Here is a 16,739-nt window from a genome sequence, read left to right on the forward strand (position 1 = left end):
TCGGAGAAGAAGCAAGCCTCAAAGTAAGCTGTCTAGGTTTCACAGCTTCTCGGGTCTGTCCCATGCACCAGCACCTTGCCAGCTCTTCCTTGGTTTCTTGGTTTCTTTCTTTCACTGACATGAGTATTATTTGCTCGCTTTTCTTGTACTTACTCCTTTTCAAAAAAAAAAAAAAAGCGTATTAAACAGGTACCCAAAGGACTAACACTGTCCCAGTTCATCAGAGAAACGGGTGCTGGGGTTGGCAACCTTAATTAGTCGCCTTAATTAGCAAGAGTCCTCAACGGTGAGGGAGGCTGTGAGCCACCTTCCGGGGCAGCCAGCACCAAGGACAGAATGGAGCAGGGTGGGCGCCTGGCATTGGCACTGGTTAAAACACCGCCTGGGACGCCTGCATCCCCTGTCAGAGGCCTGGGTTTGGGTCTTGGCTCTGCTCCCGATACAGCACACCTGGGAGGCAGTGGTGATGGCTCGAGCAGGTGCAACCCTGCCGCCCACATGGGAGACTGGAGCGAGTTTGCAGCTGCTGGCTTCAGGGTGGCTCAGCTACGGCTGCTGGGGGCTCTCGGGGAGCAAACAGGTGAATGGAGGATCTTTGCTCTCCTTTCTAAGTGAGTAAGAACAGAAAGCATCAGTCGCATCAAAGAGGCGGCCACTGGAGACTTACCTAGTGGCCCGTTCTGAGATCCGCACTTCCAGTTTGTGGCCATCCACGACGTGACCCTAAGAGAGAAGACATCACGGCTCACACTCCACCCTCACCCGCACCCCACCCCCACCAGGGCTCCCCAGGTGGGCAGGCAGAGGAGCAGGCTGGAATTGGGAACAGCACGGCTGAGAGCCAGGCGGCAGCTGCTTGTCAGAGACCCCGCCCTAGAATGTTCCCTTGAGCCACGCGCAGGCCTTGACTGCCGTGCATCCCAGGGACACATACTTCCCCGCCATTTAGAAACATTTTCAGGAAGGGGAGCCCCTTAGTGCTGGCCTGCGGAGTTCAGTGCAGTTTGTTTGCTCTTTAAAACCATCAAAGTGCAGTGTGGTTGCACCCAAGGCTGGTTCTAATGCCAGTTCCTGACGGCAAAACTGGCGTTTTAGGACAACCAGCCTTGAACCTCCCCTGCGTCTCCCGTCAAATGCAGCGCTGGGCTGCGCACGAGCCGTTCCTTGCGAGAACGTGCACGCGTGCGCACACGCAGCGACTCGGAAGGGAAGGGCCCTCCGCATCGGCAGAACCAAACCTGGATGAAGAGACTACACGTCATCTAGCAAGGACGCTGGACGTCCAGTGGCGACAGCACTGCCTCGTGCCCTGGGACGCGGGGCGTCCGTGAAGGCAGCCAGCCCACCCTCTCAGGCCGAGGTTGGCTGCTTGGGGCGGTGCCGATCCCTCCAGGGGGCTGGGTCCCCATCTGGCCCGGCACCTCCTCCTCTGTGAGGACACTGCTGCGCCTACTTCCAAACAGCCGTCGGCTCAGCTCCCTTCTCTCCGCCTGCACTGCCCCGACCTGCACCCCGGCCCGGGTGTCTGAGCGGTCTCCCCTGCCCCCCTCCCCAGGTACTCTCCATGCGGCAGCCACAGCAGCTGTCCGGAAGCATGGGTCGGATCTTCCCCCGTGTGCTCAGAGCCCTCGCCACCTGAGCACGCACCCCAGTCCTTGAAATGGTCTGTGAGGTCCAGTTCCCGAGACCTCACTGAACCACCTCGTACCCCGACCGCCCCCTCCAGGCTGCGTCTCCCATCTGAGATCTGCTGCTCAGACCAAGCTCATTCCTACTGTACAGGCCCTGCCTCAGGCCCTTTGCACGTGCTGCTCCCAACCCCTAGATGGTTTCCCCTCCAAATCCCTGGGTAGCTGACTTCTTGCTAATCCAGGGTCGGCTCCCTGTCAGCTCCTCGGAGACCTGTACGCTGACCCCACAGTCTGAGGCAGCACCCCCCCCCCCAAGCTCACGGCCTGGTCTTGCAAGCCTGTATGGCTTCAGTGGTCCACGGCCTGTGTGCCCCACCAGGAGGGGACGAGCGAGTGGTCTCCCCCACATGTAGCACAAACCAGGCCCTCAAACCACTGCCGGGGAAGGAATGCATGACCAGGAGTGGCCACGCAGGGCTGAGAACGGGTCTTCACTTCAGTGGGGAACCACAGCCCCTAGGGAACTGGCCAGAGGAACTGGCGCAGGAACACGTGGGCCGCTGGCCGCAGTGGCTGCCGGGGAGAAGCCCGCTTTACCTGAAGCTGCTTGAGGGCTCTGTCGGCCTGCTCCGGCTTCCGGTACTCCACAAACCCAAAGCCCATGGAAAGCAGCTCTCCTGCAAGACAGAGGCAAAGTGCACCCGTGCGGTGGGCTGGCAGGCACAGGCCCTGGGGAGCGGGCTCCGGCGGGACCCCGGCGGGCGCCCTGCCTGACTCCCGCTTCTTTTCACGCCCATCTTCATTCCCCAAAAGACCCCGCTCCCGGCTGGCCACGAGTACTCGTCATCCTGACGAATCAGCCGCCAGGTTAGACGGCTGCCACCTGAGGCCCCGCTGCCGATTAATTAATAGATGATTGACATGCCAATTAACTTCCTAATAGAATTCCGCCTTTGGGAGGGAGCGGAAAGCAACGGGATGACCACCGCTGTGACAGCAGCACGACCTCTCCGGGGCAGTGCCCTGCTTGCGCACGTAAAGCACACGACGCCCAAGCGCAGGGAAGGCAGAGGTGCCCAGGCTGCGTCCGCCCAGGCACTGCTGACCATGCGTCAGCCAGGACGCCTGCACGGGGAAGGCGACTGCGTGATTCCCCCGACCCAGCGCCCTCTTTCTAGGTAGCGAGCAGCCGGGGTTCCGACAGCAAGCGTTCTCTGCGCAGATACCCAAAACCTCCCACCAGGACGGGAGGTGGAGGGTTAGTGGTGCTGGGCAAGTCTGGTGCTTAAAGTGCATTAAGATTATGGGAAAGGCAACCATAGGAAAGTCAAGTTCATCTCCAAGTCACCCCCTGCTCCTCCCTCTGCCCAGAGAGGCTGCCCCTCCCAACAGAAGGCAGCAGCGGGGCTCCCAGCCTCGAGGTTGCCTGTGGGATTGGCCACAGCCTGGAGGGCAGAGGAGGCAGGGCTGCAATGCTGGTTCCTGCTCCACCCCGCCGCCATGGCCATGTTCAACACAGCCTCGGCTCCCGCTGGCTCTTCCGTGGCTCCAGGTCTCTGCTGAACTCTGGCCGTGCCACTTCCTGCCCATGAGCCTTCCGGTTTGGCAGGGGAAGGGCACTCCTGCCACGTGACCTGTGGCCGGGACATCCCATGGTGCCATGGAGTGGCCCACCCCTCGGCCCCTGCGTTCCGAGCGTCTCCAGCGTTCCCAGCTGAGCGCGTCTCTGCTTCCTGAGTGGCCACTTGGTCTAGATCTCCCCACCCGTGAGGGACAGCCGGCGCTCAGGCTCTCCTGAGAAGGGGTGTACATGTGAAGAGTTGTGGCGACCTGGGGAGACCAGATGACTGTGTCTACGGCATGGACAGAGCTCCCAATGGGCAGGGGTGGGCTCCCTAGGGTGAGACCTCTGGCCAGCGACCCTGTGGCCTGGACAGCGCAGGTGCCTTCTGCACTCCAGTGGAGTCCTGAACTCAGCGGCTGTGCCCCTCCAGGCACCTCCCTCTGTAGAGCCTGTTCCCCCACGCTGATGTGAAGACCCCTGTGCCAGGCTCCGGTCCCAGCAGAGCCCCACTACACGTGCACCTTACGGTGCTGTTGCCACCAGCTCAGGCATCCAAGCAGCCCATGAGCACCCCCACAGCAGGCACTGCACTAACGTGCTCACTGCCGGGCAGGCCCAGGGCTTATCTGAGGACACCCTCCCCCGCAGCAGGCACTGCACTAATGTGCTCACTGCCAGGCAGCCCAGGGGTTATCTGAGGACCCCCCCCCCCCACCGGCAGCAGGCATCACCGTGCGGATCAGCACTCCGCCTGGAGCAGGTGCTCAGGTTCCCACCAACCCTGCCGCAAGGAAGGGACTCAGGCTGAGAACTGCACGGTCAAGGGCCCTCCCCGCTCGTTCTCTGCAAGAAGCCAGCAGGGGCAAGAGCCCCCAGGACAATCCCCGAGGCCAGAGATGAGGGCTGTCTCTCCCCGGCACTCGCTGGCCAGGGAGGTGGGTGGCTAATGGCTCGTGGAACGTTCCAGGTCTGTATCTGGAATCTCTCCTCTGGAAGGGAAGTGGGGACTCCTGAGGCTGGTCATCTCGTGCTGTTTCCCAAGGACTGCCCAGAGCACAGCGGTGCTACAGAGCCGGGTCAGCGTTCCCCGCCCATCGCACAGCACTGCTCCACGCCCATCCACAACAGACCAAGAAGGGCCTAGAGTCAGGCGGGCAGGTGGGCCTCTAGCGAAAGCCGGCCTCCCAGCCCCGCCCAGATTGAGTCACCGGCAGTACCTGTTTTGCTCTTCTTCCTGGAGACGGAGCAGCTCTTCACCATTCCCACTTTGGAAAACACCTGGAAGAGAACGGGTGTGCTCATCACCCACACTTCCGGCTGATCCCGCACCCGTGCAGGCCACACACCCAACTCCAGGCACCGCAAGGGCGGGGCGAGAACAGGGCTGACACCTGGACGGGGCTCGTGGAGGCGGGCCTGGCCTACGCCCTTCAGTGCATTCAGGAGCCCTGGGGTGGGCCTCAACCTGCCTCCTCATTTCTCAGGAGGAAAAACTAAAGCTCAGAACAGCCAGACAGAGCACAGAGCTAGAAAGGCATCGGGCTGAGATGGACAGCCAGGAATCAGGATGTGCCAGCCCCGGCTCCAACCACTGCCGAGGCAAGGCCCCTCTGGACCACTCTCCCTACCCCGATGTCTCTGCTGACATGTCTCAGCCCCCTACGACATGTGGGTGATGAGCAGTGGCCCGCTTCAAGTACCCTGGACGGTGCCTTTGGGTCCTGTGCTCCCCAGCTGGGCTGGCTTCCTGCTCCAGCCACAGAGAGAAGAACTGGGCGTGGTGCAGAGCGGGATCTGCTGCAGGGCAGCAGGGCTCTCCTGACCCCCGCACCTGGGGCTAAAGCAATTTTCAGCACATTGTGGGGTGGGTGTTGTGGCTCAGCAGGTTAAGCCACCACGTGGGACGCCTACATCGTCACTGGAGTGCCTGGGACTGCGCCCCGCAGATTCCAATCCACCTGCCTGCTACTGTGCATCTTGGGAGGCTGAGATAATGGCTCTAGCACCTGGGCCCCTTCCCCCCATGTGGGAGGCGCAGACAGAGTTCCAGGGTCTTGGCTTTGGCCTACTCCGGTCCCAGTCTTGGCCATTTGGAGAGTGAACTAGCAGAGAGAAGATCTCTCTCTCCCTCTCTAACTCTGCCTTTCCAAACAAACAAACAAACAAACACAAACACCCCACGAAAACAAAGCCACAAGCTGGCTCAAAGCCATTTACCTTTCAGCCACTGCTAGTGTGTTCCTCTGTCTAAAAGCAAAACATAAAGAGTGCCGGCTCCTTCCTTGAGATTCTTGCTAACACACATTGCAGCAGGCAGAAGCGGTGGCTCAAGTACTTAGGTCTCTCCTCTCACGTGGGAGACCCAGAGGAGTTCCAGGCTCCTGGCTTGGGCTGCTGTGGTGGGCATTCGAGGAATTAACCAGCAGATAGGAGCTCTCTGTCTCCCTCTCTCCACCTCTCAAATAATAGCTTTTTAAACTAAACTTAGGAAGGAAAGCTACGTAGCCCGGTCTTGGGTCACCGGTTACAAGTGCATCTGCTCCTGACACAATGCTGCTGCACTGCCAGGCCACGTCCACTGTGGGGCCGCCCTGCCACTCGACAGAGGATGGCGGGGCGCTCACCTCTCGCCTCCCTCCCACTCCCCCGTCTTTGCGCCACACTCCTGCCACTGGCACTCTGGACAAACCCACCCACAGAATTTTAGAGCTCAAAGGAGTTTCCAGAAATCAATCTCTTAACTCTACGGCCAGCTTCCTTGCCAGAACAGGTTCACAGCCGTGAGCCTGCTGCCATCCACTCGCTCATTAGAGAAGAACCCATCAGGCGCTCCGTGCCGGCGTGTCCCTGCTGGAGCTCCCAGGCCAGCAGGGGAGCCTCAGCGCCCGGTTCTCTGGACGCGGAAGCTGCGTTTCCTCATCTCTGGCCGGATTCCCCCAGCAGCCCCCTCCCGCCTACAGCGGTGCCCTGCACTAACCCCAGACCTTCCAGGGTGCCTGGTCCTCTCCCCCCCCCCCCCCAAGCCAGAACCCTGCGGGGCTGGAGTGCCTCTGCGGTCTTCTGCTCCACCAGCCTAGGGGCTTGAGGGGACCCTGACTTTGAGGGCTGTACCTCACCGAAACAACAGGACCCCCCCCCCCCCAACTGCAGGATCCAAGCACGGACACGTCCATCTTAGCACGCACGCTGCCCAGACGTTCTGAGGTGCCTCGGGCAGGGTCCGCGGGAGCACCCCAGGGCCACACTGCAGCTCCTGTGTCCGGCTGGAGTCGGCACGTTGACGGCTGTGCCGTTCCGGGTTGGCACGAGCGGTGCTCCAAACCCAGTAAGCACAATCACCATGACACAGGCCGGAGTCCCACCCGACACCCCCCTCGTGCCCAGTGCTCACTCACCTCCTTCAACGTCTCCTCTGTTGTGCTGAAGTTGAGATTCTTAATAAACACAGTGCACCCTGGGAGGCTCTCCTCTTCCTCCTCCTCCTCCTCTTCCTCCTCCTCCTCCATCTCAGCTGACAGGCCATCTGCTCTTCCCTCTGAGGGCTGTTCACCTTCTGGGCTCTCGCTGTCCGGCACTGGCCACCCCCATGAAAACAAACAAAAACCAGACAAGGCTCTTCAGTGCGCTCCAACCCCCAAAGCCCAGGGGCCTCCAGCTCACAAGCTACTAAGGCCACGGGCCTGTGCGCGGGCAGGCACGTTGGGAAGGACAGGGACACAGGGCTGTGCCTGGTGAGAGCGAGGTGGGGGTGGGGAGAGAGCGCGTGGCTTACCCCATGCACCAGCTGTAAAGGGTAGAGGACTGGGAGAGGGGCAGAGGTTAGGACGTCCCCTGGGATGCCTGCATCTCACGCCAGACAGCCTGGGTCGGAGTTCTGACTCCACCCCCAACTCTGGCTACTGCTAATGCACCCCCTGGGATGTAGCAGTGATGGCTCAAGGACCGGGGGCCCTGCCACTCCCCCAGGAGACCCAGGTGGAGTTCTTGATGCCTGACTCCTGCCTGTTCTGGCTATTACAGGAATTTGCGAAGTGAATCAGTAGATGAGATCATCTCTCTCTCTCTCTCTCTCTCTCTCTCTCTCTAACAAAATGAAAGTGAGAAATTAAAAGAAAATATAAGGGATATGAAAAAGACCAAAACCCATGAGCCTTAGATTGAACTAACCCACACTAACTTGAACTTTACGGTAAATTGCTATGTGAACTGCTTCCTTCAACTATGAACTGAAGTGAAATACTATTCCCCCCAAAACACGGCACTTAGTAAACACTCGAACAATGTAAAATTCTTCGAAAACTGTAGGATGAGAGCAAGACCCAGAACATTCTAAATCCCCCCTGAATCTAAAGGATGTTGCGCTCCACTGAAATTCTCCATCATTTGTTACTTCAGGAAGCAAACATGGAGGAGCGTGGCTTTATGTATAAACGACACGGCAAAGACAGCGTCACGCGTAGTGATGGAAAACTCGAAAATCCCCTGCCAGACTAGAGAGGAGGTGAGCGAGAGCGCCATCCCGGCTGGGGAGAACGGGGCCAACGAAACCGACGCCGCACACCGCGTCTGACATCGAAACCGACACCGCACACCGCGTCTGACATCAAAACCGACACCGCACACCGCGTCTGACATCGAAAAAGAGATACAGAAAACTCCCACGTGCTTCCACTCAAGATCTGTGCAGCACACGAGAAAACAACGCGAGTGGGCACACACACGGAGACCCGCTGGAAACACACGCAGGAAGTGCCCCGGCCGTTTCTGGAGAACTGGGTGCTGGGGGTGGGGGGTCGCACTGCTGCCGCTATCCAAGAGGGAAGGCCCAGGTGAGACGCAGTGGGCGAGGGGTGCAGGCAGGCGGAGGCCGGGTGGAGCCCCGGCAGCCCCGGGGCCACGTGCGTGGGTGCCATCTGAGGGGGAGGGAGCTCAGGAAGTCGGGGACAGGGCAGCATCGTAATCTTTGTTGAGATCCAGCAGCAAGCAAATGGGTTCAGTTTGTTTCCACCTCCCCAGTGTCCCCAAGTCACATGACCAGGGCAGGCGACCGATCCTCTCTCCACAGGCGAGGCCTCGGAAGCTATTGCCACCAGCACCCAGGCTGCACCCTCACCGCCTCACTGCCCGAGTGGGTGACCACCTCCCCTCCCTCCAGGAATGCTCAAAGCCCACACACCCGGGCTGGCAGACGGCTTTCCGTGGGGACCAGCCGCGTCTCCCCCACACACCTTCACTCAGCGGCTGCAGCAGGAGGGCTCCCAGGGGTTCAATCTGTCTCCCCAGGCACCCAGGCATCTCCCCTGCCCGCAGAGCCGCAAGCCTAGCGCTTTCAAGTCCTCATTAAGCTTCCGTTACTTTGTCAGAAAACAACCTTTTCAAGTGCCGACGGAAACAGCCACAGTGACAATGTTATCCCTTGAACACCGGAGGACACACAGCCTGTCTCTTCCCCCCCGCAGCTCCTGCCCCAGGCCAAAGAAGAAAACCGCACAGGGCCGCCTCCCTGTCTGAGAAACCCACACAGCTCAGCCAACAGGAAACCCCATGGTGGGGCCGTCTGTACTCAAGTCCAACGTCACAGCTGCTAGAACGGGAAGCAGAGCTATGCAAAGCTACGACCTTTAGCTGCAGCGTGTGCCCGCCCTCTCCGGCTGTCCTTGGCATTGGACATTTCAGAGACTAGAGAGAGGAAAGGGCGCTGAGGAGACCCCTCGGGCCCCAGCCCAGGGCTCCCCGCTGGATGCCTGGGCCACACCACCTCATTCAGGACCACAGGGGCCACACGTGAGGCCCAGGGATTGCCCGGGAGGCCGCTGTCTGAAGCCCAGGCAGCTCCAGGTCGGCGAGAGGTCCCTGGGAGACAGACCATTCATGGAGAAAAGAGTGGAGGGGACGCATGGGGACCAGGAGGCTGAAGGCCAGCTTACGGGACAGCCCCTTCTTGGCCCTGGCTAACGGCTGTGTTGGAAGGTCAAGCGGTGTGGTCAGCCATCCAGATCTCTCCAGAGAAGTTGAAAAGGCAGCCTTTTATGGGGAAATGCAAGGTCTTTAAATCCTGGCAATGTAACTGAACGGCATGTGGCTTCCGCACTGGGCCACGGCCAACAGACGGTGCCGCTCACCAGGCCTGGGCTTGCTCCTTGCACACAGAGCGCTGCCAAACCCCGGCCACCTTCCCTCCTCCTGTCCCGGCCAGCGTCGGGAGCTCGCAGCCTCACAGGGCAACAACCCACCAGCCCAGCGGCCCTCGGCGGGCAACACTGGCCCCACCCTGCCTCCCCGCGCAGGAGCGGGCCGGGTGGACGCCAAAGAGCTCGCTCACACGTTACATGGTCATCGGCAGCTGCCAGCGAGGTGCCCTGTGTGGACTCAGGGACAGCGCTGGGCTGAGTCAGGTGGGGGTTGGCAACCCAGGAATCCAGGTCAGCCTCTGTCAGTCCCGGCTCAGGAAGCAGACACCTGGCCCTGAGGACAGCTGGGAATTGAACTGGGGACATGGGTCTGGCCTGCCATGGGGCTCAACTGGTTCCTCCAGCGTCTCCGTTACCTCTGGGGATGTGTGGCTGGAGATGACAGATGCTTCAAGGCGGCCTGGCCTTCCTCCAATAGCAGCAGTCCCAGCTGACCCAGAGGCTGCCGGTCTTCCCTGTACCCCTGTGCTCCCAGCAACAGCCTCCCCGCACCCAGCACTCCCCCACTCTAGACCACTCAACGAGACCCGCGTGTCAGCCACCAGACTGCTGAGCGCAGGGGGCCTGCGGCCGCAGCCCAGATACTGCTAGCGCAGAGCTGCGGGATGCCAGGACAGGCGGGCCGGCCCCCATGAGCGACAGAGGCCCCTGTCTCCATAAAGTGGAATTTAACAAGAACTGCGAACACGCACTCCCACACTTCGCTGGGCTGCACTGAAATACAAGCACCCACTATTTCACCTGCACTCCTGGCCCAAGGCACTGACTGAGGTTGCCGTTGGGACAGCTAATGGCCTTCTCACTGGACCCCTCTTATTACCAGCGTCCCTGACCTCATCTCTGGTTCTTCTGTCCAGACCTGAAACATTCTAACCGCCGAGCCTGCCAACCCCACCCCGACCACAGGGCCTTTGCACTTGCTGTCCCTGGCCCAGTCTACCCTCAGGAAGCACTTCCTGTCCAAAGTGGCTCCAGTGGTCTCCACCTCAACTTGCCAACTGCTGATCTCCTGCTCTCAGAGCCCGCAGCTCATTCTGAAACCCCCTTGCTTACGGACCTGCTCTACATCCCCAATTATGTGGGCAGCTCACTGAGGCCAGAGCCCAGCAGCACACGTAGACGATGAACAGGGTGGGCACTGGCCTGTGCCCGGGCAGCAGCGGCATCCTAAGGAGGTCCGGCTCTCGCCCTGTGTGGCCCTGCACACCACGCACCCTCTCTGCAGCCTGTGTGCAGGCAGACTTGTGCGTGGAAGCCTGTGGGAACAGCTCTGAGAAACGCCACTTGTGTCACCCTGCACATGAGCCGCCTGCCCCACTCCCGGCTAGGCCTCGCGGAGAGACGCAGGGGACCCCTAACCCCGTGAGAGGCAGAGTCCTTTCCAACCTTGGCTGCAGGTTCCGAGGTCAGCCGGTGCCACACCTCCGAGCCCTGCCGGCCACCCTCCGCAGCCCGAGTCACCAGGCCAGGCCCTGCTGTGGCCCACGCCGGTGTCCAGAGAAGCGTGGAGAAGGCTAAGGCCAAGGGTCATATTTCAAAACACTTCTGCTGTTGGCCCCAGGCAGTGAACAAAAAGAAGACACGGGAAAGGCAAAGACAAGGTGCAGGGACTCCACCAGACGTGCGCCAACAGAACCCCCGGAGCCCGGGGAGCGGGCTGCAAGGCAGGCTGGGCTGGAGGGGGCTGGGCGAGGCGGGGGACATGCGCGCGGCGTCTGTAGTTCGCACAATGAAATCCAGTCACGCAGCCCGCCGGGGCTCTATTCTAATCAGGCCGCAGAATTTACTGCGCCCCTCCCCTGGCGGGCTCTGGGCGCAAGCTGACAGCGCCGACTGTTATCAGTTGCAAGCAGCTTTGCAGGTCCTCCCCCCACTCGGAGCCCTTTATCTGGAGGTGAGGGTCTCGGTGGTGGGGAGATAAAACACGCTGTCCCCCTCCCTCGAGGCTGGGCCGGAGACTGGGAGCACTCAGCAGTCAGGACGGGTGGTTAAAAAAAAAAAAAGGAAAAAGAAAGAAAAAGCAAGCGCTCCGTCCATTCCTCCTTTGGAGCAGAGAAAATCCAGTCCCTGGGGCGGCGGAGTCGCCCCCTCCCATTCCCTGCCCTCCCAGCCTCCTGCTTTGGGGAGCTGGGGACGCTTGGGGACAATGCACAGAGGGCGGGGTGGGGGGCAGCAGGTCGGGGGAGGGCTCTTTTGTGCCTTACGTGTGAGAAGGGGACAGAAGGACCACACAGGGCCTACAGATGAGCTCTGCGGGAACTCACGGCACAGACCCGTGGCACTTCCTGGGCCCACATCTGCCAGCAGCTGCCTACAGACCTATCCGAGGAGCCAGTCGGCCCCTGGGCGGGGTGGGGTGGGGAGTTTGTGGGAGTGAGACTGCCAGCCCCGCAGCATCACGCAGGAAGTCAGAGGAGCCAGGGGACCACGACACGCCGCAATCCAGGGCACTCCCAGTCGTCCCTGGCCAGCCCAGGAGCTCTGGGGAAGAGGGTGCGCATGTGCATGTCTCTTGGCCACCTCTTTGCTGAGTGCCACCAGCACGGGAGAAACAGAGACTCACGGGCAGTCTCACCACATCCCCCAGGTGCCCCGGAGGTCTGTGTGGCACCCGCCCCCAAAAACACTGGCAGCCTGCCGGTCCCGGAGCTGTAGGAGGACAGCATGGCGGCTCACCGGAAGTCACCGCTCTGTGCCTGGAGCCAGGCGGCCCCTGCCCTGTGTTCACCTGCCTGCTGATGACCTCCTGGCTGTGGGGTGGGCAGGGTGGGCCAGGCGCCCACTTGCCAGGGGATACTCTGGCAGAAGTGAACTTGCTCACGATGCAACTCCAGGACTAAGACCCTGAGGGGAAATAAAGGCTCATGGTGGCTGGGGGGATCCCGGAGCTGCCCTCTTGCTTCGAGGGCCAGCGCCACCTTCACCGTGCACACGCACACCCTGAGCCTGCCTAACTAGGACGGCGCTGCACACTAACCATGCCCCTCCGCTGACACAGCAGGGACAGCAGGCCAGTCTGTCCACTCCCAGGACCCCTCCTCACATCGCCGCCCTGTGCCTGGGTGCCCGGCGGTGAAGGCCTCTGTCTAGCTGAGGCAGATGAGAAACAAGCAAAGCAGGCAGACGAACAGAAGACGTCCACGCTGTGCCCGTGTCACCGAAGAACACAGCCGCGGCCTGTGCAAAGGGGTCATGCGGGCGGCGCGGCCCAGCGACCGACCCCTGCCCTGCCCAGAGCAGGCCGAGGCAGCTTCCGCGAATCTGCTGTCGGGGCCATGACCCTTCTGTCTGAGAGGAGAGCGCACCTGGGGCCAAAACCCATCACCCAGGTTCAAATGCAGCCTCTGAAGTGACAAGGTAGCAGGTGACCTGGGGGTGATGGCTAGTGAGGGACAGACGGGAACAATGCAAAGAGATTCTTTTTCTTTTTTTTGATGGGAGGTTAGAAGGGACTCCTAACGGGTATACACCACACTGGCCCAGCAGCAGGGGCGGGGGAGAGCTCTGGAGCGGACCCCTAATCAACCCAATGGCCACAGAAGCCTCGGAATCGTGCAAGAGCAACGGAACGGAAGACATTCCCTTCAGCGTAGCAGAGGGCTTCCGGGACAGAGGGCCCAGGGCCTTGTGCGGGCCGGGCCGGGCCGGTCCTGACCCCCAGGCAAGGAGATGCGGCCAAGGCCCAGGGTTTTATGTGAAGTCTGCAAATGTAAATGAGGATTAAGTCTTAAATCTGACCATTCTGTTTCTAGCTGCACCTCCCCCACACCTTTGGCTATAAAATGTTCTCTTTTACAAGAACAGGACAGGGGCTGTGGCACAGCAGGTAAAGCTGCAGCCTATGATGCTGGCATCCCATACAGACACCGGTTCGAGTCCTGTCTGCTCCACTTGCAATTCAGCTCCTTGCTTAGGACCTGAAAAAAGCAGTAGATGAAGCTCCTGCTCCTGGCTCTGGCCCAGCTAAGCCCTGCCCGGCCATTTTGGCCACCTGGGGAGTGAACCAGTGGATGGAAGACCTCTCTCTGTCTCTCCCTCTCTGCAAATGTGACTTTCAAACAGATACATCTTAAAACAACAAAAACATGGGGCTGGTGCTGTGGCGCAGTGGGTTAATGCCCTGGCCTGAAGAACTAGCATCCCATATGGGCACTGGTTTGAGACCTGGCTGCTCCACTTCCGATCCAGCTCTCTGCTATGGCCTGGGAAAGCAGGAGAAGATGGCCCAAGTCCTTGGGCTCCTGTACCTGGGTGGGAGACCCGGAGGAAGCTCCTGGCTCCTGGCTTCGGATCGGCACAGCTCCGGCCTTTGTGGCCAGCTGGGGAGTGAACCATTGGATGGAAGATTCCCTCTCTCTCTCTCTCTCTCTGACTCTCCTCTCTCTGCGTAACTCTTTCAAATAAATACAAATAAATCTTTAAAAAAACAAAAACAAAAACAAAAAACAGTGCAGATAGTAGACAGAGGCCTTATCTCTCTTTAGATTCTTACTTCAATAGACTAAACAGTTAGTGACCCGATCAGACATGTGTGGGGGGTGGATTACTGCTGACAGGTTAAATCTTCACACGGTGTAAAACGACCTCCAGCATCCTTTCTGACACTTCTAAGGGTCCTGATTCTTAGAAGCGGTCAAGTCCCCAGATCAGGTGGTTGCCTGTGTGAGTGTGTGTGTGGCGAGGTGGGCATGCTGTACCTAGGGGACATCGGGGAATGTCTCCCAGGTTCCCACCATGACCGGGGGCACTGCTGCACCACAGTGGGGAGTCTAAGGATGCCAATTTTCTGAATTGTCCTGCCCAAGCTGCAGCGGCAACCCTCACCCCAAAGGTGAAGCATTACAGGAGGTGGGGCCTCACGGTCTGGTCCCCAGCGGCTGCGGCTGCCTTTTCCTGTCCAGCCCTCGCAGTCACTGGACATCAGAGGGCCCTGTGCCACTCCGAGGACATGAGAAAACATCTCTCCCCCCGCCGCCCTCTTATGAAAATGAGAAGGCCGCTTTCTTTGGCTCGGTTCCTGTTCCTGAGAGACTACAGCCTCTGTCCCCTGCACACACTGCTCTGGTTTGGATGTGGTTTGAATGACCCCAGGGTTCACGTGGACGCGTGGTACCCATGAGGACCTGGGAGAGGCAATGGCATCACTAAGAGGTGGGGCCTGGGGGGAGGAGCTGACACAGTTCTTGTGGGACCCTGGTGAGCTCTCCTGAGAGGGCTGTTATGTAAGAGCAAGACCCAGCCTCCCCACACCCCTCCCCACGTCTCTGGCTTCCGGTCCTGCCAACCGACGCAGCCAGGAGGCCCTCGCCACAGCTGAGTGGCACCAGCATCACCCTCCTTGAAGTGTGAGCTCAACAGACCCCTTTGCTTTATAAGGTTCCCCAGCCTCCGGTGCTTTGTTACGGCAGCAGAAACTAGATCAATGCAGGGACTACAAAGCGGCCGCCTGAAGTCGACGTGCTACTGTTCCTAAGGACAGGTTAGGAGACTGCACCACCCGAGTTGGAGGCCCGCGGTGTCGAAAACACACCAACAGCTTTGAACCAGTGGACAGTGCAGGACGCGCTCCCCGTGGCCCTCCCCTCCCTCGCTTGCTGCCGCAGGCATCCTGAACGCAGTCTGCGCTCTTACCGGCTTCCGGCTCCACCGCGTCCTCTGCTGCAGGTTCCGCGGGTGCGTCTCGGCGCCCTTTCTTCTGTGGAGCTGCACCGGAGAAGACGCCGACCGGGGCCCACTCCAGGTACAGGGGGACGTGGTGGAACTGTGCAGACGGGGCGATGGGAGGTGTCATCCTGGCACCCAGGCCCACACACAGGTCGGGATGCCGAGTCAGGGACGGAGTGCCGGCCGCCTGATGCCCGAGAACAGCCCCAGGCCCTGGGAGGGGCTGGGTCTCTGCTGAGCACAGGGCACCCTAGGACCCCATCCTCTCCACTCATCGTACGTAATGGGCAGTGGGAGAGAGAGCGGAATCATGGACGAGGTGCAGCTCCCTGGGGGAGTATGGGACAGCCACGAACAGAACATGCATGCTCTCGCCACACGTCCAGACGCACAGGCAGGGCCCGCCCCTCCCACGTGCCAGGTCTGCACCAGCTCCCTGCCCCTCCCACAGGAGGCTCCTCCACATGGAGGCCGCCTGGGGCCGCCCTACCTTGGAATAGGCCAGATGTCTGAAGGCCTTGCGGGCTTCCAGGGGCTCCAGGAACTCCACGATGGCTGTGACGCCGCCTTCGGGCAGCAACACGCGGCCCAGGCTGCCGAAACGGCCGAAGGTCTCTTGCAGCTCGGCCGCCAGGGTGCCCGCCGGGAGGTTCTTGGCCAGGATCACCGTCTTGCTCCGCTCGCCTGCAGCCTGGGGATTGGGGACGAACACCCACGGCACCTCAGGGTGGAGGCCACAGTCCCGATCTGTGGTGGCTCCCAGGCGAGCCGCCCCTTCTGGAACTGCAACAACAAGGCTCCTGCCCTTTCTGGCAGCTCTGGGGAGGAGCCAAGGCCCAGGGCTCTGGAACTGGGCCCCACGGGTCAAATCCCAGCCCCCACTTCTGAGCCATGCGGGTCCCAGTGGTTTCTAACCTCAGCCCCCAGCGGGAGGTCCCAGTGGTTTCTAACCTCAGCCCCCAGCAGGACCTCCCGCGGAGCCCAGCCAGGCTTTGGCCGTGTCATGCACCTCCCGGCGAGGAGCTTACTGTGGAACGCAGATGGCTCGCTGCCGCAGGTGTGGGAGGCAGGAGGTATTGAGGACTTCACACCCCTGGGGCAGCCTGCGACTCTCGGGAGGCGGGGCTCTGTCCTGGACCCAGCCCCTGTCTCCCAGTGGCCACCGCGCACAGAGGCCCACCTGGCTGAAGGAGTCCAGGCTGACGCCATTGTCCAGGAGGAAGCGCCGCACTTCCTGCACCAGCTGGGTCTCCCCGAGGGCCACGCGCACGGCCACGCTGCCCTTGGTCTCCTGTGGGAAAGAAGAGCAGGTGAGCAGGGCCCCCAGGCTCCCCACAGGCGGAGAGGGAGGCTTGGGAGGAAACGGGTTCCATCCGCGCCCTCGTGTGGCCGCTCATGCCCCAGTGGCGCTGGCTTCCACAGGTTGCATGGCAAATCCAGGCCCCCGGGACCCCTCTCCAGCTCTGCCGCCCCCTCCCCCTACTATATTAAATAAATGTATTTTTACAATTAAGGTTTTTTTTTGTTTTTGAAAAATGTGGCCATTTGGGGTCAGCGTTGAGGTGTAGCGGGTTAAGCCACTGCCTGTGATGCCAGCAGCCCATGTGGGCACTGGATGAGTCCCTGCTGCTCGACTTCCTACCCAGCTTCCTGCTGATCTGCCTGGGAAAACAGTGGCAGCTGGCCCGA

The 16,739-nt window shown here is 60.6% G+C and overlaps 1 protein-coding gene across 1 annotated transcript in view; it reads right to left on the reverse strand.

Annotated features, from left to right (window-relative positions):
- The window catches only part of RBM19 (RNA binding motif protein 19), a 110,660-nt gene that overhangs the window by 73,983 nt on the left and 19,938 nt on the right, over nt 1-16,739 (reverse strand). Inside the window, exons 14-20 of the mRNA XM_070066254.1 lie at nt 16,231-16,341; nt 15,541-15,741; nt 15,018-15,147; nt 6,591-6,769; nt 4,413-4,473; nt 2,229-2,308; nt 668-723 (exon numbers count right to left, since the gene is read on the reverse strand). Coding sequence (XP_069922355.1) covers nt 668-723; nt 2,229-2,308; nt 4,413-4,473; nt 6,591-6,769; nt 15,018-15,147; nt 15,541-15,741; nt 16,231-16,341 — 818 coding nt within the window. The remainder of the gene's footprint in view (nt 1-667; nt 724-2,228; nt 2,309-4,412; nt 4,474-6,590; nt 6,770-15,017; nt 15,148-15,540; nt 15,742-16,230; nt 16,342-16,739) is intronic.

This window comes from Oryctolagus cuniculus, chromosome 21 (assembly GCF_964237555.1).
Source record: "Oryctolagus cuniculus chromosome 21, mOryCun1.1, whole genome shotgun sequence".
NCBI classification, from domain to species: Eukaryota; Metazoa; Chordata; class Mammalia; order Lagomorpha; family Leporidae; genus Oryctolagus; species Oryctolagus cuniculus.